A 25,128-nucleotide genomic window follows, 5' to 3' on the forward strand; every position below is an offset into this window, starting at 1 on the left:
TAATAAAAATAATAATATTACTAAATAAATAAAGGTTAAATAAAAAAAAATAGATACATAATAAAACCAGTAAATCAAAGAAATAAAAAATAAAATAGAAACAATTTGGAAATATATATATATATATATATATATATATATATATATATATATATATATATATATATATATATATATATATATATATATATATTTGTAAAAGTGAAAGAGTGAAAAAAAAAATATATATATATAAATAAATCAGTTTAATAAACAGTTTCTTGTCAGACCTAATAATTATTATTTTTAAAATCCTTAATAATGACTGAAATCAAATCTGTTGATAGAGAAGCTTTCAAAAATATCAAGTTAGATTTTTCTGACATTTTAGGCTCATTTTCCACACACAGAGACTGCAAAAACCCCTCATATTTGCTCAAGGGAAATTATCCTTGACGGAAAAACCAAGCTGTCGTGTTCGCATGATGAACAAAATTAATTGTGATCTTTGACTTTTAGAGGATGTGTGCAAATCAAATAAAGCGGGTGCGCCAAACGCTGAGAAATGAGAAACAGCAGTTGTGACTAGCAGATGCTAAACTTGTCAAAATATTTGCTCTGCGTCTAAACAGCCAATGAAGAGCCTTGGAGCCTCTGTAAGAAGAGACGTCGGTCTTTCTTGACTGAGATTCGGGAGTCTTCTGTACAGCGCAGAGTTGATATCTCTCTCGATGCAGAACTCTAAAAAAAAAAACTGTATTGCATGATTAGTCAGTGCTGAAGCCAAATCTGCAGCTTACAATAACGGTCCAAAAACTGGTACACCCAAATTTATATGTTATAGAAAAATATTAAATGCAAAATTTAAAAAGAGGAAAAATCAAGAAAAGCAAGAAATGGACAAATTTTGTTGACATTTTGTAGGTTTTAATTTATTTTTGCAATATTTTGCTTGAATTTAATTGTATTATCTGTCCATTTCTAAATGTGTTTGGTGACTAAAATATTATTTTAATAAATATATCTGTTTAATAAATCCTTTTTGTTTAAATGCAAAAAAAAAAATTGCCTAAATTCACTGAGAAATGGATTGAACGAAGTTATGCTAAGTACTTTATCTAGAAGAAGATACAATGAACTTACCTTCAGTTATCAATGTCGGACACATGATTCTCCATCTGGAATATAAATTAAAATAAATTGTTAAAAAAATAAAATGCACTTTTATAGGTTGTGTTCACTCTTTTGACATTAATTTTTCTCATCTTAAATATTTATATCCAAATATCATTTACATCCCTCGCTACTTCACCAATACATGTTTTAATGCTATACAAGTAATTCAATTATATTTGGTTACAGATATTTAAATAAATAATTTTGAGGGGAAAAACATTTTGTTGTAAAAGTTATTAAAACTTTTGGATGTAAAAAAAAGATGAGAAAATGAAACAATTTTCAGTCTATTCAAGAATCCAAGAAGACATTGATCATATCATTAATCATATTGCAAACACTTTTTAATATTTATTTTTAACATTTTTCTCAAAGTCTGTGGTGAATACACTGTAAAGTTTTGAGTTGAAGAAATAGGTAGTGGTGTAATTAAATTATATTTGATTGTAGATATTTAAATATTTAATGAATTTTGTGGAAAAAAAAAAAACTTTTGTGGGAAAAATAATTGGCAATTTTTGGATGTAAAAGAAATTCATGCTAAACCTACAGTGTGTCCAAGAATCCAAAAACTCAAGATATATTTTGTAATATTAATAATACTGATCATCATTTATTCATTCTTTGGAGTTTAATTTTTACCAAAGAGTATAATAAAAATATTAAAAAGCAATATTAACCCCACAATATTAAACCCCCTCCCCATTTCTTCACCTCAAAGTGTTGTTTTAAATGCTACAAACACAAGGAAATTTTCACAGTATTTCTGATAATGTTATTTCTGCTAGAATAAAAGCTGGTTCTAATTTTCTAAAAACCAAAACGTATACCTTGTTTTTGTTTTTAATTTTCAACCAAAGATGCTTTTTCCATATTTTAAGGCGTGAAAACTAGTTTAGACCTATTGAATTATAGCTTTCCGTGTATCATAATTGATGTCTTGAATTACCCATTTCATCTCCATATTATAGTTCATATCAGACTAAAAATAAATTAGAATGTAATATAATTCAACCATTTTGTGTGTTATTAAATTATTATATTAAAATATACGTTTTATAGGGGTGGCATGGTGGCTCAGTGGTTAGCACTGTTGCCTCACAGCAAGAATGATGCTGGTTCGAGTCCCGGCAGGGTCAGTTGGCATTTCTGTGTGGAATTTATCATTCATCACCACAAATGAACAATAGTGTCCTCAACTTCTATTCTCTAAAACAAAAACAATCACTCCTCCAAAGATTCTTTCGTAGCTCCAGCCAATTTATATCCATCTTGTGTGAGTATCTACCAAATGTAGTGTTGAAGGTCACGCTCCTGAAACCTGAAATACAGGAACATTCAGCCTCTGGGAATCTTTCCTGCGGGATTTTTTGGCCCTGACGTTTTACTCAGTTAAAGACAGGAGGAGCTCATTAAAGCACAGTCTGTCCGTCTCCTCGGTGGAGAAATCTGACTCTGGCATTGGAGGTCAGCGTCTCCAGAGTTTTTGACTGTTTTAATTACTGATGTGACAGGTTAGAGTTTCTGAGAGCCTGTTAGCCATGATGACAGTGAATAATATTTGACTAGATGTTTTTCAAGACACTTCTATACAGCTTAAAGTGACATTTTAAGGTTTAACTGGGTTAATTAGGCAAGTTACGATAATTAGGCAAATCATTTATAAGTGTTCTGTAGACAATAAAAAAATACCTTTAAATAGTTAAAAAGAAAATTTAAAACTGCTGTCATTCCAGCCAAACTAAAACAAATCAGACTTTCTCCAGAAGAAATAATATTATAGGAAATACTGTGAAAAATTTCTTGCTCTGTTAAACATCATTTGGGAAATATTTGAAAAGAAAAAAAAAAATTAACTTCCTCTGCTTCACGAGTTTTTGAACTCCTGGATGTACTGTACATTTAGCATCAAAATATTGTTTTCTCACCAAGAATTTTTTTAATAAATAAGTTATATATATTTTTAATAAATTATTCATCCCACAAAATGTTTAGTTTTTTGCCATAAAACTTAAATATACTTAAATATTTAACTTAAATTAACTATATTTACAATAAAATTCTGCAAAAGGAATACATAAAACTCAAGATACATTTCGTAATAATAATATTGAATAATATTTAACATTTTTGTCGAACTCTTTGTTGAATAATACACTAAAGAATTTTGGATTCTTGGATGCACTGTATATTTAGCATTCGATTATTTTCACACTCAAAAGAAATTGTAAATACTTTCCCCCCAAACTGTTTATTTCCACAAAATTTGTTTGAAATATTTCAGTATTTACAATTAATTATAATTAAAAAAAAAAACCACAGTCCATAGCCAAACTGCATTTTTGGAGTTCTTGTCTTGTTTATAGTCCATACATCTAAAAATTCTAAAGCGAATAATACTGTTTCATTCATTCATTCATTTTCTACCGCTTTTCTGGGGCCGGGTCGCGGGGGCAGCAGTCTTAGGAGAGAACTCCAGACTTCCCTATTCCAAGACACTTCCTCCAGCTCCTCTGGGGGGATCCTGAGGTGTTCCCAGGCCAGCCGAGAGACATAAGCCCCTTTCACACAGTGATTCCGGTAAATTTCTGGAAAATTTCCGGAACGACTTTACCGGTATATTTAAAAAAGCGCTGTTCACACAGGCGAGGACGTTACGGAAATTTTCCGGAAAAGAGCATTCACACATCCATTCCAAAATACCGGTAAATTCTGACATCATTCACCACAAATGAGCTTTTAACGGCTGCGCTTGTATTTGTAAACATTTGACTAAATTACAAACTCTGTGGCTGATCAATATTGTGAACAACTTTCGCAAGATCACTTTCGCATGTCGAGATGTTCATAATGTGTGCAGGCGCTCATAGGCGCACGCAAAGCTTGAAGGTTAACAAAAAACGGCTTATCATAAGCATCTCATCGATGATTATTTACACAGTTGGCATTAAGAAGAACATATAAACGTGATCTGACTAACTTCTAGCAGCTAAATGTGTCTGGAAAAATATTCAAAGGCTTTTATCCTCACAAACCACGCGGACGTAAATGCATCTGACTGTTGTGATTGGCTAAAGCAAACGTCTCACGTCAGCACGTTCTAGACGTGCACGCGCTTATTACGGGAATCTTCCTTCTGCATTCACACAGCTCAGCATTCCGGCAAATTGCCGGTAATCTTACAACTTCTCTTTCCGGAAAATAGCCAGAACGAATTTACCGGTATTTTCAAAAAGGACCTGTTCACACATACAACCTTTCCGGAAAATTGCCGGCAATTTTCCGGAAAGGTCTGTATGTGTGAAAGGGGCTATAGTCCCTCCAGCATGTCCTGGGTCTTCCAGAGGACTCCTTCCTGTGGGATATGCCTGGAACACTTACCTAGGTGTTCAGGAGTCATCCGAAAAAGATTCCTGAGCCACCTCAGCTGACTTCTCTTGATGTGGAGGAGCAGCAAAAGAAGAGCTCCTCACACTAGCTTAATTGTTTTCTTTTCCAAATAAGTCAAAATTAAGTGAGTTTATTTCTTAAAACAAGCAAAATAATCTGTAAGAGGAGGTTTATTTGTTTAAATGTTTATTTCTGAAAACAAGAGCATATATTTTACTTGTCTAGAAAATGTTACTTGATTTAAGAATTTGTAAGATGACTATAAACAAGACTAAAACTGGTCACACTTTAAAATAACGGTCCATTAGTTAATGTATAGGCTAACATGAACATAATTAGTAATACATTTATTACTGTTTTTAATTATTTTGGCGAATGTTAGATAATGTTATTCAAGTTAAATAATGTTAGTTTGTTAGCTCACAGTGCATTAACTAATGTTCACAAGCACAACTTTGGATTATAATAATGCATTAGTTAATGTTAAACTACGATTAATTAAGACTTTACAAGATTATTCATACTTAATCAGTGTTAGTAAACACATTAGCTAACATTTACTAATAAAACCTTATTGGAAAGTGTTAGCCAAAAACTCAATGGTTTATTTTGCAGTGCATGAATAGGTGTGCAGAAAGATCATACCAGATCAGTGCTGCCCTCTTCATCGTAGTCATCCTCTCCTCCATCCGTCATTTCTCCAGCCTCGGCGTCCAGCGCTCCTTCTCCTCCCTCTTCTCCAGAGTTTTCTGCTGCTTCTGATATCGAACCCTCATGCAGAGAGTCACAGTTATCTTCGTATTTCCTATGAGGCTCTGAGACAATGGAAGATATGCAACCATTTATATTCACGAATATTAGTTCAATTTCAGTTTAAAAATGTTTTTTCTCTAATGTTTTTTACCCAAAGATTTAGTTTTTTTCTGTCAAAAATGCTTTTCTCTTTCCCAAAAATAGTTTCTAACAAATTTTTGGAACTCCTACATTTCCACCCATTCATTCAATTTCTTTTTGGCTTAGTCCCTTTATTAATCAGGTGTCGCCACAGTGGAATGAACCGCCAACTTATCCAACATATGTTTTATGCAGCGGTTACCCTTCCAGCTGCAACCCAGCACTGGGAAACACCCAGACACTCTTATTCACACACATTCACTACGGCCAATTTAGCTTACTCAATTTACATATAGTGCATGTCTTTGTACTGTGGAGGGAACCGGAGGAAACCCATGCCAACATGGGGAGAACATTCAAACTCCACACAGAAATGCCAACTGACCCAGCCAGGGCTCGAACCAGTGACCTTCTTGCTATGAGGCAATCTTGCTACTCACTGCGCCATCGTGACGCCCCACTTATGTGCATGAACAAATTATTTTATTCCTCCAAAATTAATTTTTCCACCCCAAAATGTTTTTAATCTCCAAAAATGTTAATATTTTTTCCTAAAAATATTTTTCACCCAAACATGTTTTTAAACTAACAACTTTCACCCCTAAAATTTCCCACTAAACATGTTTATTTTCTGTATTAATAAACTGTAGTAGTAATAGATTCTGTAACACCCCAAAAATGTTTTCCTTGTTTTTTTTCTCCAAAAAAATTATTCATTTCACCCTAAAATGTATTTGTTTTCTCTTTACAGACAAAATGTTTTGTTTTTTTTCCAATAAAAGTTTTAAAAAAATGTTTATAAACATCAGTATTAATGGAGGAAACTATTTTTGTTGTTCATAAATATTGGTAATAATTGAGAACTATTTCTGTTCATCCAAAAGAACCCCCCTTACAATTTTTTGCTGTTATTTATTTATTTTTTTAAACAACTCTCTTCTCAACAATTTTATGTTTTCACACATTTTTTCCCCTTTAGAATATTTTTTTTAAACTCAAAAATAATTTGCTTATTTTTTTTCTGCAGTGATATCCCTGCATGTTTTCTTTTATTCATTTATTCATTTTCCTTTGACTTAGTCTCTATTTCACAGGTCACCACAACAGAATAATTCACCAACTATTCCAGCATACACTCTATGCAGCGGATGCCCTTTCGGTACAACCCAGTACTGGGAAACACCCATACCCTTTCATTCACACACACGCATACACTATGGCCAATCATGTTTACTCAATTCACCTATAGTGCATGTCTTTGGACTGTGGAGGAAACCAGAGCACCTGGAGGAAACCCACACAAACACGAGCCTAACATGCAAACTCCACACAGAAATGCCAATTGGTCTAGTCTGGACAGTGGTGACAGTGGTAACCACTAAGCCACTATTCCGCCCATTATTTTCTTTTTTTAACACCAAAAACTTGTCAAATCATTATGTTTTTCAGTCAAATCATTTTTTCTTAAAATCCCCTCCCAATCCAAATGCACCCTAAAGGAACGAAAGAAAATAGAAAAAAATGTGACTGATTATATGCAAAAATAAAAATTCCCTTTAACCACAAAATATCTACAAATGTAAAAGTTTTTTTTTAATATTAACAATTTAGAGACTTAGAAATTTAGATATTAAATTTGAATCAACACTGAAGATTTTTTAAAGACACACAGCTTTCTAATGACATGAGGGTGAATAAATGATGCAAGAAGTGTAATTTCGGAATATTTGAATCGGCATGCCTCAAGCATACCCAACAGAGGTAAAGTTTACCGTTCTGCTATTCCTCAGTGAGTCTACAAGATGAAAACACTGCTCTCATCTGCTGTCCAGCAAAGCCAAATGGGATTTGCTATAGTAAAACAGCACAAGATTGCCTTTATAAAACTCATGACAAATTGTCTGCCGTCTCCTGTCCTGTCACAGAGATGAATAGTGTACACACAACCCCAATATCGTCTCCTAACCTGGCGCTGTTTGCTGGACTGGCTTTTATTTCTGTTTTCTGTGTCTGTATACCAAGTCATATACCGATATTCAATAGTTCAATATATCAATAATTCAATAAACATGCACAATACTGATATCATGGACACTTCAAAATTCTGTGAATAAGGATTTATTACTTACATTTTTGAGAATATTGCTTGCATTATGCATCATTTGCACTGATTGTTGCATTAGTGATTTACAGCAAAAACAAATGTGTAAATACTTAATTGTGCATTTATTTTAAAACGTTATTAATTGCATGTGTTAATCTGGCTCATGAGTGGAGTTTGCATGTTCTCCCCTTATTGGCATGGGTTGAATTGGGTAAACAAAATTGGTTGTATTATGAGTCTATGTGTGTATTTGTGTGTGTGTGTGTGTGTGAGTGAGAATAAGTGTGTATGGGTGTTTCCCAGTACTGGGTTGCAGCTGGAAGGGCATTCACTGTGTAAAACATATGCTGGAATAGTTGGCGGTTCATTCCACTGTGGTGACCCATGATAAATATTGACTAAGCTGAAGGAAAATGAATGAATGAATGAATCTGGCATACAGCATAAAAAATTCAGTAACTATTTGTTATACACCGACAGTAACAAATAAATAAATAATAAATGTTTTATTATTAAATTATAAATAATTAGGTGAAGATAATTTCTTAGTTAATTCCTAATAACACATTAAAATCAAATGTCATTATAGTTTAATTAAATGTAATTAATAAAAAAATTCAGTTTCTTTTAATTTATCTTACACCTATCATAAGGCTTTTTCTCATTGTTGATTTTAATCCATCAACCAGTGTTTACTAAAGTATGACTTAATTGTAAAGTGTTAAGTATTGCATTTTTATCATCCCTTTACAGATAATTTTAGATGAAACATTTGTTTCTGTATATGAACATGTACATTTGAGGGCAAAATTATTAAATGTTGGTTTCTTTCAATTTTTTTCATAAATGTTTCTTTAACAGAGCAATGGATTTTTTCACAGTATTTCCTATAATATTTTCTTCTTCTGAAAATTATTTGTTTTATTCCGGGTAGAATGAAAGCAGTTTTATATTTTAAAAACAATTTTAAAGTCAATATTAGCCCTCTAAAGCAATATATTTTTTTTAATTGTCTACAGAACAAACCATCATTATACAATGACTTGCCTAATTACCCTAACATGCCTAATTAACCTAGTGTTGGAATAATTAATCTATGTGTGTTCAATAAAAAAGGTCAGGAGAGGTTTTTCTTCAATGTCAAAAATGTTAGTAATTTATTAGATACGTCAGTCAGTCAGCATGTCACCTTAAAGGGTTAAACAAATAATGCACAGCACTACTACGATGACAGAAAAGTTTGTGCTGTTATAATTCACTTACTTTTTAATATGTTTTGGTGTGATTATAACCCACTATTAAAAAAACAAGGACTGAATGTTTTGAATGAGAAGCTGTTAATGTAGCCGTGCCAGGATGAATTTTGGTGTGGCGCCCTGCCATGGAAGAATAAATGTAGCAGAAACTGTATATTCAAAACCAATATATTCACTATTTATCGTCATTAGACCAGTAAAAGTAATCTTTAGGTTCTTTAGCTCAGGTCAATAAAAGTGATAAATGCTTCAGCAATTAATCGCAACAAGAAATCATGTTGCAAAAAGCTTAGTCTCACCACATTCAGATCTCTGCTGCTTCTCGATCTTCTCCAAGCGGCCCAGAAGAGAGTCAATCTTCATCTTGATCTGCGTCAGCTCACGTTTGATGGTCTGAAGTTGATCTGACTTCACTGCAATAAACACAGACACACACATTAGACAAGCTGACGGTTTGTCTGTGCTCAGTGTGTTTTTATATAATCTCAGATATAAGTATGATATAAAAAAAAAAAAATCGGACATTTTGAACATTTGTTTTCATATATATAAATATAACTACTAACTCATTTAATGAATCACTCACAAAATCACTCTCTTACTCAATAATTAACTCACTCACTGAAATATAATTTTTGTAGCAATAGATCAAGTCTGCAAACATGTCAGTTCTAGTCCAGTGCCAGAAAAATGACCCAGTGTGTTTACAGTCCTACATTATCACTGTGCTGATGAGCAAGACACTGAACCTCTGCTCACCCTGAAAGGCTCTCTCCACAATTAATGCACCACGTCAGATGCAATGAAAAGCCTCTGCTCAGTGCCTGCTAGCTTAATTCATGCTGCTAATTTCTGTAAACATGGAGTGCTTTAAGTATGCCCGCTGCTTTTTTCCCTTTCTGACAGCTGTCAGATTAATCTCCCTCAGATGAGCACACCATCGAACGCACACTGCATCTAACAAACACACATTTTCTGGGCAAACCACAATGACCTTGGTGCTAAATGAAAACCCATAGGCTGGAAAAATGGCCAAATAATCCAGGACTTGTTCAAAACATGGAAGTATTTCAAAGCTCTTTAGTCTAAGCGATATACAGTATATATTTGCTATTGTCATGTGGTTTCAGATCAGGCCAAAACGCCATTATCAGATATAAATCTGTGATTTATACAGAAGGAAAAATTATTTATGCATTATGCAGTTGATATCTTTCTAAATGAATTAAATTGGTTATTCAAATGATTCATTCAAAACTGCAGATTCTTTAACAAAGTAAAGAGCTTTCTTTAATAATGCATCAGCAAATCATTCAAGTAATATACCAAAACACGTTCTCTTTATGGGTGAGCCATTGTACAATTAACAATGTTGGGTAGCATGGTGGCACAGTGGTGTATATATATATATATTCCCCAACACATTTCTAATCATAATAGTTTTAATAATTCATTTCTAATAACTGATTTATTTTATCTTTGCCATGATGACAGTAAATAATATTTGACTAATTTTTTTTCAAGCCACTTCTATACAGCTTAAAGTGACTTTTAAAGGCTTAACTAAGTTAATGATGTTAAACATCATTTGAGAAATTTTTAAAAAAGAAAAAAAAAATTATTCTGACTTCAACTGTATATTAGGGCTGGACAATATTAAACGTTTTTACATTGCGCTATTTTTTTCTCTCTGCAATATAATTTCACAATTTGACCTAAATAGCTCAATTTGCAAAGTCGTTATTTGGGATGATATTGTAGGGAGTGAAATCTAAAAATTTTTTGTATGTAATTTATTATATACATTAACTACAGTCATAAATAAACACAATTGAGCAAATATACACGGTTTCACTGTATTAGATTTACTGCGCTAAATTATATTATATATTACAATATATTATATATATAAAATATAATATACATTTTAAAATGTCTGGGTAAAAAAAAAAAAAAATTATATATATATATGTGTGTGTGTGTGTTTTTGAGAAACATTTAAAATACTTTTGAAAAGTAAACATGTCAGGCTAAATTTCACTTCATTTGATTCAAAAACAGCTTTTTTTTTTTTTTTTTTTTTTTTTTTACAATTTAAACAGCATCTTTAGAAATCTTTTCTGAAGAGACTGCTGTCCTAAAAAAACAAACAACCAAAAAAATGTAAATACATTTTTTACACATATAGGAAGCGTATAGCAGAAAGTTTTGACGGCTATAAAACCTTGACTTATCCAAACCGCGTTATACCTTGAAAACGGTTATCGTCCCATGCCTAGTCTCCACAAATCTTGTGTGTTTTGACCTGTGGTTTCTGGCCATCTAATCCTAACTCAACATTGCATGTGTTGCGATGTGACTATTGCAAACACACACATTGTGATATCGATGCTCAAACATATTTTTAACATATATATCAAATATATTGAGCAGCCCTATATATGCTTATTTACTCAAATACTAAAGAACAGACTTACTTTATGATTGAATAAATACACTGAATGCAATTCTACCAAAAATCCTAATTAACTCATAAATACAAAAGACTCAATAATTTACAAAACACTGAATCATTCAGAAACTGGAACAATTTTCCTCGACCAAATGCAAAAACCGACAAAAACAAAATTGCTTCTGAAAAGTTATTGCAATGAAAAGTTGTCTGAAAATGCAGCGCAGACAACCAGACAACTATGAAAACCCTACGGAGCAACCTCTTGACACAGAAAGACCTGTTTCTTCATGATAATTGGAGCTGCAGGACACGTATAAACGCTTTGTTGAAAAATTCATTAGCCTGTGTTCTCCGGTATTTTCCAAGCTGCTGATAGCTGAAGCTTGTCGTTTTGCCGTCACCGCCTTCAGCTCTGATAACACAGCGTGACCCAGCACTGCTGTCAAAGCGCTGCCAGCTTTTCCACTACCGCACAAAATGGTGTCACCTGCCATCAGCCGCCCGAGGCAGAAAGCTCTGCATGTGTAGGTGTTTAGTTGACGGAGCGTCGTATCTACTGAAATTCAATGCAAGCGTTTCAATTGCACCAATGCTCCACATGCAACACATGTTCAAAAATCGCCTGCGACTGAGAGTTTTAATCTGCAAAAGCTATGAAACACAAGATAACTGAGCATCACTGACAGCAAACGTAATGTTTTATCGCTTGTTTTAAGGTGTTGACTATACAAATCGTTTAGAGGATGTGTGTGATGGCGTGCAGTACATGAACTGCAGCGGATAATGATACAAAACCTGTTTTTCCACGATTTAGGTTTTCGATTGAATGTAGAGGAATGTCAAGGAGCATGTCAAGGATTTTGTTCTATAATTTTTCAATATCATTAATTTTTTTTTTTTGTAGACGCTGGGATAATAAATGATCAACAAAAACAACTAAAATACATCAACAATAAAATCAACTATAAACAAGGCAGATTTTAACCAAAGAATGTAAATATTATCAGATCATAAACACGTTAGAACTTTATTTACATTATGGTGTCATACAACGAAATTAGTTTAGTCGCTTTTACATACCAGAAGCAATAAGAAATATAGAATAAAAATAAAAAATCGAAATTGGAAATACGCTAATTTTATGTTTTTTTTTTTTGCTATTATTTCCCACAATGCCCAGCAACTTAAAGGTGCAGTATGAACGTTTGACAGGCATGTTGTAAATAAAAGCACTGGTATGCGAAAGAAGGAATATTTTTCTTATCAAAACGAGTTTTTATCCTAACCAACACCTGGAATTTATATTTTAGAATTGACTTCTATTTCTTGCAGCTGAACAACAGGATAAACTGACAATGATCACCCCAGGTACACCTCATGTGCTTTATTCAGTGTTTAATACTAATGTGAGTTTAAATGGCATTTTACATGACATTTATTGCCGAGTACTGAAAGAAGCAGCAGATAGTTCACCTCAGATACTGAAAATAAAATAAACTGTTTGAAATTGAACTTTAGAACTGTGACTCAGTGCAAGCCAACACATATCAGTGATTCAGCATCTACATTTTATGATGTTAAAGAGGTTTAATATGTATTAAATAGATTATAAACCTTAGCATTTTGTTGGAGTGCAGCAGTATAGGCACTATTCTGCGCTTCTGAATGGCTGTATTTAAATTTCTGTCATGTTTCGTCTGATGCAAACAGCCAATTTGCTTATCACTGCAAATCTCGTCATGTAGCGTGTTGTTAGGATATGGGGCTAGAATGTGATCTGCTCACCTTATGGATACATTTGTAATTTTATATTATTTGCTAATTAACAACCACCTAATGTGGAACTTTGAGTATGATTTTGGATTCTGCTATGCAGACAATCGCGCCCAAGCACAGTTCAAGGCAATGTGAGCAGAGTGAGTACGCCCATAAACATCTTTGCAATTAATTAAAAAAATATATTTAAATAATCCTGGACCAGGCCGCATCCTGAGCAGATGCTATGGTGGTTGTGGAGTGGAGAGCATGAGACTGATTTCTGAAAGACAAGTCTCAGCATTGATCCTGTGTGCCAGCCTAAACCCCCGCCAGTGACCTACTCACACCACCAGCTTCTCCATGATAGATGTCCTGCGTTGTCCAGCCTCCGGTGCCTAGACTGCAGCTCTGCACAAGTTAAGTCGTGCCCAACTGAACCTGGTTTCTCTTGTTTTTTTCTTTTTCTTTCACTTTTGTCAATTGTTGAAGTTTTGTTCCTCTCCACTGTCATCACTGGCTTGCTTGGTTTGGGATTTGTGGAGTTGTGCATCGATAGATTTGCTCTTCAGTGTTTGGACTTTCAGCAGTGAAAATTTGCTCGACTCTGCAGTTCTCATTTCATTTCAGGTAAGTTCCCGCTATGCTGAATCATACACTTTCCTCATTTTTGATTGCACCAATGATTTTAGCAAAAAACAGTTATATATGGTCAATTGAACTGCGGACACTGAATGCTTAGAATGTAAGTTTACATACCCTGGCATACAGGTGCTGTCAAAATGCAGTTGTTTGTTTGTTGATGATTACCCAGGCCTTTTACAGTTCCGTCTTCTTTCCTTGTCTTTGGCTAAGCAGAACCTAGATTTTTAGCACTACAAAGTTTTGAATCTGGTAATCATGGAACATTATTTCTTGCACATGACCACACTGAACAAAATTGCGCGCATCCAAAGACTTGTAGGCCTTTGATATCTTTTGTAAAATCACTTTTAATGAGATGGTTGTATATTTCGGGCTGGATGCTCTCATCCAATATCCATTGAGAGGGTGCTATCGCAAATGAACGTGTCAGACGAACGCCGCTCACTTTAAAGTTATTTTGGCAGAATAACTGTGCTTATTACTGGGTGACAAGCTATTATAATACACTAAAAGCATCATGTAAATTATATATATATATATATATATATATATATATATATATATATATATATATATATATATATATATATATATATATATATATATATATATTTATACAACAGTTCTGTCTGGTTCTCAAATCTGCCGTGTGATATTCTGCAATATCAGAACTCCTACAGCCTCTTAACCCTTTGTGTATTACTCCGCCCACATACAGCCAGCAAAGAGCAGACACTACAGATCTAAAGTTTAAAAGATGCACGCTCAGCTGTTTAACTGTCAGCTTATGATTTGAATCCAAGGTAGAAGAAAGTAGTTCCTCATAATAAAGGGTTTTTGAGACTCTCCATGTTTGATTTTGTTTTTATATACACAATTATGCCGTCAAACTGTTGTATAAACGCAAAATCACACTCGTAGCAGTGCGATATGGCTGTATATCGACACTGGTGGTGGCACTAAGGCACTCGGCCTTGTGCCAACGCACGCCTCCCACCAGTGCCGATATACAGCCATATCGCACTGCTACTCGTGTGATATTGCTCATATATATAACATGTAATCAATATAACTTATTTCTAATACAAACAAACTCTGTACCTCATCTGATGTCATTCCCTCGCTATAAATGCTAGCGCTCACGTTTTTTTTCCTGCAACCTCAATGCGCACGCATCCTAAATGTTTACAAAAAAATTTAGCAATTACTATTGTGCATTATGCAAATTGAAATGAACAAATGTTCCATATACTGTAGGCAGTAGAATATTCAGATTTTAAACTGCGTTAGAATTTCAAAAGTGTAAGTTGATTTTAAGCAAAACAACCAACGTAAACAATCTGAGCCGAACTAAATGCTGCATCGGGGTGTCACATAAAGCTAATCTCCAGTTTGCACAGTGCAGAAAAGGAACAACTCCAACGAAATGCAGATTAAGGTAAACAGTGGCACTTTTGTGTACATGCCATGGATATTTTAGCCTGTGAACTGCAGTGATATAAGAAAAGCCCCCGGAGAGACCACAGCACTACAGCTAAGAGCATTAGTGTCATGCACCACGGCTAATCTCAGCTCCGGAGCGCCGTGCTAGCAGGAGATGACGGGACGCTGACAGATGCGCTCAAAGCTGCTACTTGTGGGTTTGAGATAAAAATCGGAATTAGTGTTATGAATTCTAATTTACAAACACGACTGCATGATGCTCTGTCTTGGCGTTTGCCCCACATCCCATTCAAATTTAACAGAGCATTTCAGATTGCTGGAAGACTTGCTTTGATCTCTGCTGATGAGAATCAATACGTTCTTGCTTATTTTGCTCCCGTGAAATAGGAAAAAGACTTATTTTTACTTTGTGAAAGCAGTTACTGACCGACTTGTTTCAGATGTGCCGTATAATCAATCAGCAGTTGGCAGAGAGAAATAAAGTGCATGGACATCATACAGTGTGTCAATGGCAGAGGTCAGACAGTTACTGGTGGAGAATGCACTGTGGATGAGTAGGAGAGATCTCTGCTACTTGCGCTGTATACATCTTTTGGCAGAGTGAATGAATGTATGTCATTGAACTATTCAAGTGGCACATATTATATATTTCTTTTGATCACCTGAATGCACCCTTGTGGCTAATTTCCTTTAAAAAAAGTCAGCAAAACTTCTGAAGGATAACGTATGGGTCAAAAGAAACATTTTCAAGCATCAAATAAATAAAAAAACAGTATGATGTAGCTTTAAAAACAATTTCATTCTGTAGAATGTGTCCTGTTAAAATTATCTTAAAGGATTATGCGCATACAATTAACAATTAACAAATGGCACAGAAATCATCTAGATGTATATATAATATTACTCTTTACTTAATTTCTCACTTACTTTATTTCTGTTCTTTTGTGTCAGTATGCTTCTGTAAACTACAAAAAATGTCTTGTATGTTGGTAAAATTAGCTCATTCATACAATATAAGATAATCGAATCGAATCGAATCGAATCTAATCTAATCTAATCTAATATAATATGATAAAATATAATATAATATAAAACAATATAATATAATATAAAATAATTAAATATAATATAATATAAAACAATATAATATAATATGATATAATAATATTAAACAATATATTATAATATAATATAAAATGATATAATATAATATAATATAATAATTTAATATAATATAAAACAATATAATATAACATAATATAATATAACATAATATAATATAATATAAAACAATATAATATAATAATATAAAACAATATAATATAATATGATATAATAATATAAAACAATATATTATAATATAATATAATATAATATAATAATTTAATATAATATAAAACAACATAATATAATATAATATAATATAACATAATATAATATAATATAAAACAATATAATATAATAATATAAAACAATATAATATAATATGATATAATAATATAAAACAATATATTATAATATAATATAATATGATATAATATAATAATTTAATATAATATAAAACAATATAATATAATATAATATAATATAATATAATATAATATAATATAATATAATATAATATAATATAATATAATATAATATAACATAAAATAATATAATATAACATAATATAACATAACACGACAAGACACGACATAATATAGTATAATATAATAATTTGCTATAATATAATATAACACAACATATTATAATATAACAAAACATAATAACAATATAATAAAATATAACATAATGTAACATAACATAATATAATAAAATATAAAACTATAAATTACTATAATATAATATAATAAATATAATATAATATAATATAATATAATATAATATAATATAATATAATATAATATAATATAATATAATATAATATAATATAATATAATATAATATAATATAATATAATATAACCATCTGTACATTTGAGAGAGTCTTACATTTCAGCCCAGAGGAGAAGGACGACGATGACGATGGGGGTCTTGAGGAAGAAGAGGAGGAGGATTTCATAGGGAAGGAGCTTTTTCCGCGACGAGTGGACGGAAGAACAACTCGTGAGCGTTTCAGAGGAATCACTGCCCTCGGTGGAAGAGCCACCCGTCCATGATAATCAAAGAGCCTAACCAGCAAAAAACAAGAGGTGCAGAGTTAAAAACAGATGCCGAAACATCACGAACACTCAAAACCTTTTTTCAATCTGGAAAATATTTCTGGTGCCTGGTTTCCCTATTAGCAGAGCTGCTTTTGAAATTAGTCATTAAAGCAGGCATGATTTCTTAAAAGAGTTCGCAGAAAAGAAGAGGAGGTATAAGAAAATGTCAAACAAAGCAACATGCGCTTGCCCTGCCATCAATCTCTCTTGAATATCCACAACTCTCCACTTCACTGACATTTAGCAAATGTCTCTGCTAAAAAGAAGTAAATGAGCGACATAAAGTAGGGCTAAAAAAAATTCAACACGAGCTTCATTTACTCAATGCTAATGGATTTTTTGCCCTGAATAGTCTCTTCTTTCTTTCAATTCATATCAAGGACAAACTGTGGGTGTTTAAGATAAAAAGTAATGAAATTCTATGAATGCCACATTTAATTAATCACTTTCATTCTGTAGCTTTGCATGCATCTTTTCATCGGCATTTGAAAGGGCTTAATATAATACATGCTATTTGAAATCGAAACCATGAAAGACCGTGTGCAAATTACTGTTTAAAGACTTGGGATTTTCACGTGTTTAACAACTCCAAATAAATGCATACAGACCTGTTGTAGAAATCTTCCCTGTAGTAATCATAATCAAATTCATAACCACTGAAAAAGACAAAACAAAAAGTGGGAAGTAATTAAAGAAGGATTCTTTTGTGCATTAAGAAACAACAAAAGTTTTGTACATTAGGTGTCCTGTTGCATTTTATTTTTCTAAGCAAAATAAATGACTATAATGCAGTTTTATCACAATTTACAGAAGATTCATACTAAAATTCCATTCAGGGTTACAATGATTTATATTTCACAACATCTCAAATTTAGAAGGAGAAATATTTTAAAAGACTTAAGAATCACAGTGCAGAAACAAAATACTATATAGTTTTATTACACGGCTTCCTGAATACTCGTTTCTGATTGGTCAGTCATTATATTCCAAGGTATGTTATTCCCAGTTAACAACCTCTACATAACAGAGGCTCATCTGTGAATATGAATCACCTTGACCATCAGTCAATAGCCAAATCCTATTTTTGTACCCCTACCCCTTCTCCTTTGCCCTTGAAACAGTGTGAAGGGGAAGGGCTCCAAAATTTACCCCTAAGAATCTCTTGCTTCATTTTAGATCGACGATTGTGACTGCTGTAGTTATTCCAGTAGAGTTATTTTTTTGGTTTTTATCTCTTGAGGAAATCACAGAAGGCACCAATATCATGTTATTATAACGATATAATGTGGCAATAAGCTCGTAAATGTACTGTGTATTTACACTGTGGCCATATTCTTCAAGGTAAACACACAAAAACATTAACATTATAGCAGACACTGTAAAAAGGTCATTTCCAGCCACTAGACTTTTCGGACAGGGTATTCCAGTGTCATCGAGTGTCAGAATGTTGTGGGACTGCTGTACAGGAGTTATTAGGCATTATAAATAGTGAAATTTTGCGGTTTTTATTTTAGTGTTTTTTTTAAACATGACGTAAAACACAAACGCCGTTATAAATGTATTAAAACGTGTTTGTTTGTTGTAAAAATTCGTAATAATGACAAAAAAAAAAAACAAATTTGTGCATTTCTTTACTTCATGTAAGTTGTAGATGGTGTATTCTGGGAAATTTTCTTACCCTTTGGTTTCGAGTGTGGTCCTAAAAAAAATCTTCGTTTTAAGGGGTACCTAGCTCTTCACCTTAGCCTCACGCCTTCAAGCTAAATAGAATTGGGACACCCCTACAGCTTCATGCGAATGTGCAAAACGAGAGGTAAGAGAAAGGGCTAAAAGGTCAAATTGGGATTGGGCCAATATGTTCAACTTGCAACTTTTTTGACTGATTGGTGCCATCTTGTGACTTAACAATGCGGAAGTTAGTTTAATGTTACACTCTTTCAGCTTTGTTCGTCAGTTTTGCATTTAATTAAAGGGTTAATAAACTGTTACCACCCAGAACAATGTTCAACAATGTTCCAGAACAACTACTTCTCATACTTCAGCCTCCACATCAAAGCTCCTGTGAGCAAAAAATGTCAAGATGCTCCAGGATTGGCCTGACCAGTCACCAGACATAAACATTATTGAGCAGGGCCGGAGTGGGACTCTTTTTCAGCCCTGGAGTTTCAAGCCTCAGACCGGCCCACATCAGTTCACACTGACTATATTAAAATAAGGTTTTTCCAATTCAGTTTCTAATTACACTATCACGTCTTTTTTTGAGAAAACAGCTCTTTTAGAACTTCAAATGTTCAACAACCCTTACAGTATTATGTCTTAACAACAAAAATGAAAAAAAAAATTGTTACTCAGACAAGGACCAATCCCAGGTTGGCCGCGTCATATTCTAATGTACTAACCACTGTACGACAACAGCTGTACGTTATATGGTGAATTATCTAGTTATATCATCATTAACCTGCAGGCTGGATCCTGCTCACGAGGCAACGAGAAAATAGATAAAAAGAGCAGAGCTGCGGTAAAATAATGAATAATAAGGCTGTGGTCAAGTAAATGAATAAATTATTTTTAAAAAAAGTGTGACTGCTGAGAGCAACCGATTCTGGAACTAGGGACACCGGCCCTCGCGGCCAAAAAACGGACCGGCCCACCGGGAATTCTCCCGGTCCTCCCGATTAGCCAATCCGGGCCTGTTATTGAGCATGTCTGGGGTAAACTGGAGGAGACTTTGAAGATGAGCCGAAAGAATCTTGATGAACTCTGGGAGTCCTGCAACAATGCTTTCTTTGCCATTCCAGATGACTTTATTAATTAGCTATTTGAGTAATTGCAGAAATGTATGAATGCAGTCCTCCAAGCTCATGGGAGTCACTACATCATGACATTATTTCTGTTAAGTGACAAGACTTTTGTCTACACTAAATCAGAACTTACTGTCCTAATTAAATAATAATTTTTATTTAAATTTTTTTAAAAATTAAGGCATGATCATAATTTATTTTGGTAAAAACAAGTGTAATCTAGAGGCCTTTGCCTTTCATATAAGCCACTTCTTATACCAAATGATCAACTAGAAGTCAAGTTATTATTTGTCCTTCCTAAAACTTGGATGGGCAACAAGACTTTTGTCAGGTAGTGTATACAATCTACTTTATCCCTTACATAATTTATTTTATATAATTTATTTGTTTTATTTTTTATTTTATTTATTTAATTTAAATCTTTGATCACTAAAATACCAATAAAATGTCATTTTTAGCTAACTTAAATCTTTTAAATATATGAATAAAGTCAGACTAAATTATTGGTCACACTGAATAACAATGCAACATTATGCACAATGCAACCACATTCTGACTTTTCTTAAACAAAAGTAATTTGAAATATTAGAACGTCCTTGCATTTAATATGCTTTCGGTTTATATTAAATGTGATGCACTGTAATTACAACATATTTAATAATTCATACAATAATAAAATAGAGCAGTCTCTTATACTTTATAAATAACACCAGAACCGACAAGACATTGAACACTAATCGGTTTATTTAAAATGTAAATAACCCGACACCAGTATGCATTATTTGAACTTTCTGCTGACAGTGAAATCAATGACACCTTCAGCCTTCAGAGATCACCCAGAGCTTTGATAATCACTGTTATGGCAGTAATCAAAGCTACTTACTTTATTAATTACAGTAAGAAACCTCCTGGAGATAGACCGGAGTACTTGTCTCATTGTACAGCCTGACAGTGAGAGTTAGTGTGTGACCCAGACTTGAATTTCAACCAGTAAACTTTGCATGAACCCTTTATAGCAACAGCAGCACCAAACATCTCTTCAGAAAAATTTAATATCCATTGACAAGGCAACAAGGATAATACCTTGGTCATTTTTATTTCATGTAGTGTGGAGTGAAACAGAAAATGAATGAATGTTGTTCTGAAGAAAGGGCTGTACTGAAAATAGATTTCCATTACAAAAAACATCTTGCACTAAGCCACCGTGCTGCTTAGTTGTACTAGTTAACGCACTGAGTAGTTAACATGAACTAACAATGAATGATTTTTTATGATCATTAACTAATGTTAACAACGATGAATAAATACTACAATAATTGCATTTGTCATTGTTTGTTTATGCTAATAAATAAATACTATATAACATTAATGAAATGTTTATAGAGACTACATTTTTTATGAACCCGGTCAGACACAATAAAAAATAAACTAATGCTGCAATCACGATTATAAGAAATTGTAAGACTTTTTTGACCTTGCAGGGATGTAAACCTTTTGTAGGAACCTTTAACATAGAAAAAAATAGGGACACTTTGTTTACTGCAGCACTGAAACCAAAATAAATAAAGCCTGAAAAAAATATGAAGTATTACTTGAAAAAATTTGCTCTATTAGAACCATAAAAAACATAACATTTTTAAAAATACATAACTTTTTTTTTGTCATTTTCATATATCATGTTTTATGTGGTATAATGAAGAGTACAACAACAAAAAAACATGATTTATTTTGTCCTTTTCAGAAAAAATGTTTTTCATTACGCAAGAAGGTTGCTGGTTTGAGCCCCGGCTGGGTCAGTTGGTGTTTCTGTGTGAAGTTTGCATGTTCCCTTCGGTTGGCGTGGGTTTCCTCAAGTTGCTCCGGTTTCCCCCACAGTCCAAAGACATGCACTATAGGTGAATTGAATAAGCTAAAATGGCAGTAGTGTATGAGTGTGAATGTAAGAGTGTATGGGTGTTTCCCAGTACTGGGTTGCGGCTGGAAGGCATCCGCTGAGAAAAACACATGCTGGAATAGTTGGTGATTCATTCTGCTGTGGTGACCCCTGATAAATAAGAGACTACGCTGGATGAAAATGAATGTTTTTTGCGCTGAGCATTGAAGAGCATTGAAGAGCATTAAATTATTATTTCTGAAAAACTAAAAACTGTAGATTTCTGTTTTTGCTAATTAATTCTTCATATTGAATTTTTAACAATGGAGGTTACATGATTGATGTCCAAAAAACGTGATTTAATTGGCCTTTTCATACAGTTCATTCTAGTCTTTTTATGCTGGAAGAGCATCCTGGCTGGTAAACAAAATGTGCAAAAAATGGGATTATTTATAGGAAATAATTAAAATAACAAAAGCTGTCTCTCTCAAAGGAATCACTGCACATGCTTTTCATTCGCATTTATTTTCCCCCAGACCTGCAGGTATATGCAGCACAACTGACATACTGCATCACAGCTAAACTGCATTTGAATAGCCTCAGATGAATGGTTTTAGCATGTTATATATATAAAATATATGAACTAATTTGCACTTGCATTCTCAACATTATCACATACATTAATCTGTGTCAAACCATGCACGTCATTATAAACATGTACATTAATCTCAGTCACATTATACACACCATATATATATATATATATATATATATATATATATATATATATATATATATATATATATATATATATATATATATATATATATATATATATATATATATATATATATACAGTTGAAGTTAGAATTATTAGCCCCCCTAAATTATTAGAACCCCAGTTTATTTTTCCCCCTATTTCTGTTCAACAGAGAGTAGATTTCTTCAACACATTTCTAAACATAATAGTTTTAATAATTCATATCTAATAACTGATTTGTTTTATCTTTGCCATGATGACAGTAAATAATATTTTACTAGATATTTTTGAAGACTCTTTTATACAGTTTAAAGTGACTTTTAAAGGCTTAACTAGGTTAATTAGGTTAACTAGGCAGGTTAGGGTTATTAGGCAAGTTATTGTATAACGATGGTTTGTTCTGTAGACTATTGAAAAAAATATATAGCTTAAAGGGGCTAATAATTTTGTCCTTAAAATGGTGTTTAAAAAAATAATAACTGCTTTTATTTTAGCCGAAATAAAACAAATAAGAGTTTCTCCAGAAGAAAAAAACATTATCAGACATGCTGTGAAAATGTCCTTGCTCTGTTAAATATAATATGGGAAATATTTAAAAAAGCAACAAAAATTCAAAGGGGGGCTAATAATTCTGACTTCAACTGTATATATATATATATATATATATATATATATATATATATATATATATATATATATATATAAAATGATGTTATATGCACAACTAGTGTTTTCAGTCAATGATGAACTTCCGTAGAGAGCTTTATGTAACTATTTTCAATTTCCATAAGGTTCCTTTGACCGCATCGATGTTGTAATGTAATTCAACTATAATCAGTTAAATAGACTTGAGTATGCATTTTGGTTCTTAAAGTATAAAAAGAGACGAAAGACGCCATCATTAGCAGCAGGCTAGAGCAAAAGTTCCATTAAAATATGGAAATTAATTATACTGCAGTATTTTCGAAGACATGGCATGGAAAAATATAATTTAATGCAGTGCTTCTTGTTTGGTCTGATACACACATTATATCTTATCTCAGCCAGGCAGTGAAGATCACTGTTTTTTTTTTTTAAATAAAACAGATCTTAAACGCAGCGATTTTATATGGGATGACTATTAACCGGAAGCCCTGGGGCTGGCTGACTGAAATGAAAAATCTGTGTGCATATACCCCATTTAATAGATAATGAAATGTAATTTATTATTTCTGTGATTTCAAGGTTGAATTTTAAGCATTCTAACAAGTGTCACACTGTAAAAAATAATCCGTAAATTAACATTTTCCACTTTTTGTGACCTCCTTCTTTGGATGCTTTTAAATCTAACTTAAAGACTTATTTTTACTCTCTTGCCTTTGAGTGATGCATGCATGTTATTTTTTATTATTAGTATTTTAGTATTACTTTTAAATATATTTCTTTGTATTTTTAATATCAGTTTTTTAGTTTTATTGTCTAGTTTATTTTATTGTAAAACACTTTGGATCAACTACAGTTGTGTAAAATTGTGCTCTATAAATAAAGTTTGCCTTGCCTTGCCTTTTATTTTTGTATTTTTACACATTTATTTATGCTTTTGATTGCCTTATGAGATACCTTGATCTTTCTTTCAACACGCCCTAGCATTAAAAAGTTAGAAAACGTGACTTTTATTAACATTTTTAAAAGTTTAAAGTGATATATTGGTTATTATGGTTCAAAAACCAGGTGATAAACTGCCTGCACATCTTCTGTCCTTTTACCGACGTACAGCGAGGAAAATAAGTATTGAACACTTCATGTTTTCCTGGGAATAATATTTCTAAAGGAACTGTTAACATGGAGTTGAACCAGATTTGGTAAAACTTTAAACAATACAAACTAAAGTAAAACAAACAAAAGATCTAAAATATAAGTATAAAACAATGGAATGACACAAGGAGAAAGTACTGAACTACTGAAATGTATTTAATACTTTATATTTTTTGGTGAAGACGCCTATATGTGGAGAATGAAGTCACATGAATTGTTTAGAAGTGAGTTTTTCACAGACTTTCACAGATCTTTGATGGTTCTGTTAGTCTCGTTTTTCAAATCTGATCTTTAAGTCAGGTGATTGGCTGGGCCATTATACAGCTTGATTTTCTTTCTTTGAAAGCATTTGAGAGCTTCCTTTGCTGTGTTTTGCATCATTGTCTTTCTGAAATGTCCACCTTGGTTTCACCTTCATCATCCTGGTAAAGTAGATGTTGGACTGAAGCAGCTAATTTACAGTGAGGAAGGGCGGAGGGTTGCTGAAGAACTACTGAGAGATTTAAACTGCTCTTTGGGCTTTCACTGCCTTTCTACACCTCCCTTTCTTCATGTGTTTTATACTTTTTCCCTGGATTAAATTTTTAAATTTTTTAA

At 32.7% G+C, this 25,128-nt stretch overlaps 1 protein-coding gene across 5 annotated transcripts in view; it reads right to left on the bottom strand.

Moving 5' to 3' along the window:
- Positions 1-238: 238 nt before the first annotated feature.
- Positions 239-25,128, bottom strand: part of LOC100330501 (RALY RNA binding protein like) — a 490,398-nt gene continuing 465,508 nt past the window's right edge. For 3 of the 5 annotated variants that reach the window (XM_073940982.1, XM_073940981.1, XM_009297569.5), the window contains 6 exons: positions 17,912-17,959; positions 17,092-17,270; positions 9,099-9,212; positions 5,191-5,360; positions 1,123-1,157; positions 268-733 (listed from right to left, as the gene is read on the bottom strand). In XM_073940982.1, the coding sequence (XP_073797083.1) occupies positions 1,125-1,157; positions 5,191-5,360; positions 9,099-9,212; positions 17,092-17,270; positions 17,912-17,959 (544 nt within the window). In that variant the 3' untranslated portion in view covers positions 268-733; positions 1,123-1,124. Of the gene's footprint in view, positions 734-1,122; positions 1,158-5,190; positions 5,361-9,098; positions 9,213-17,091; positions 17,271-17,911; positions 17,960-25,128 lie in introns of all 5 variants that reach the window. The other 2 variants (XM_073940984.1, XM_009297570.5) reach the window with 2 other exon arrangements.

This window comes from Danio rerio, chromosome 24 (assembly GCF_049306965.1).
Source record: "Danio rerio strain Tuebingen ecotype United States chromosome 24, GRCz12tu, whole genome shotgun sequence".
Classification (NCBI taxonomy): Eukaryota; Metazoa; Chordata; class Actinopteri; order Cypriniformes; family Danionidae; genus Danio; species Danio rerio.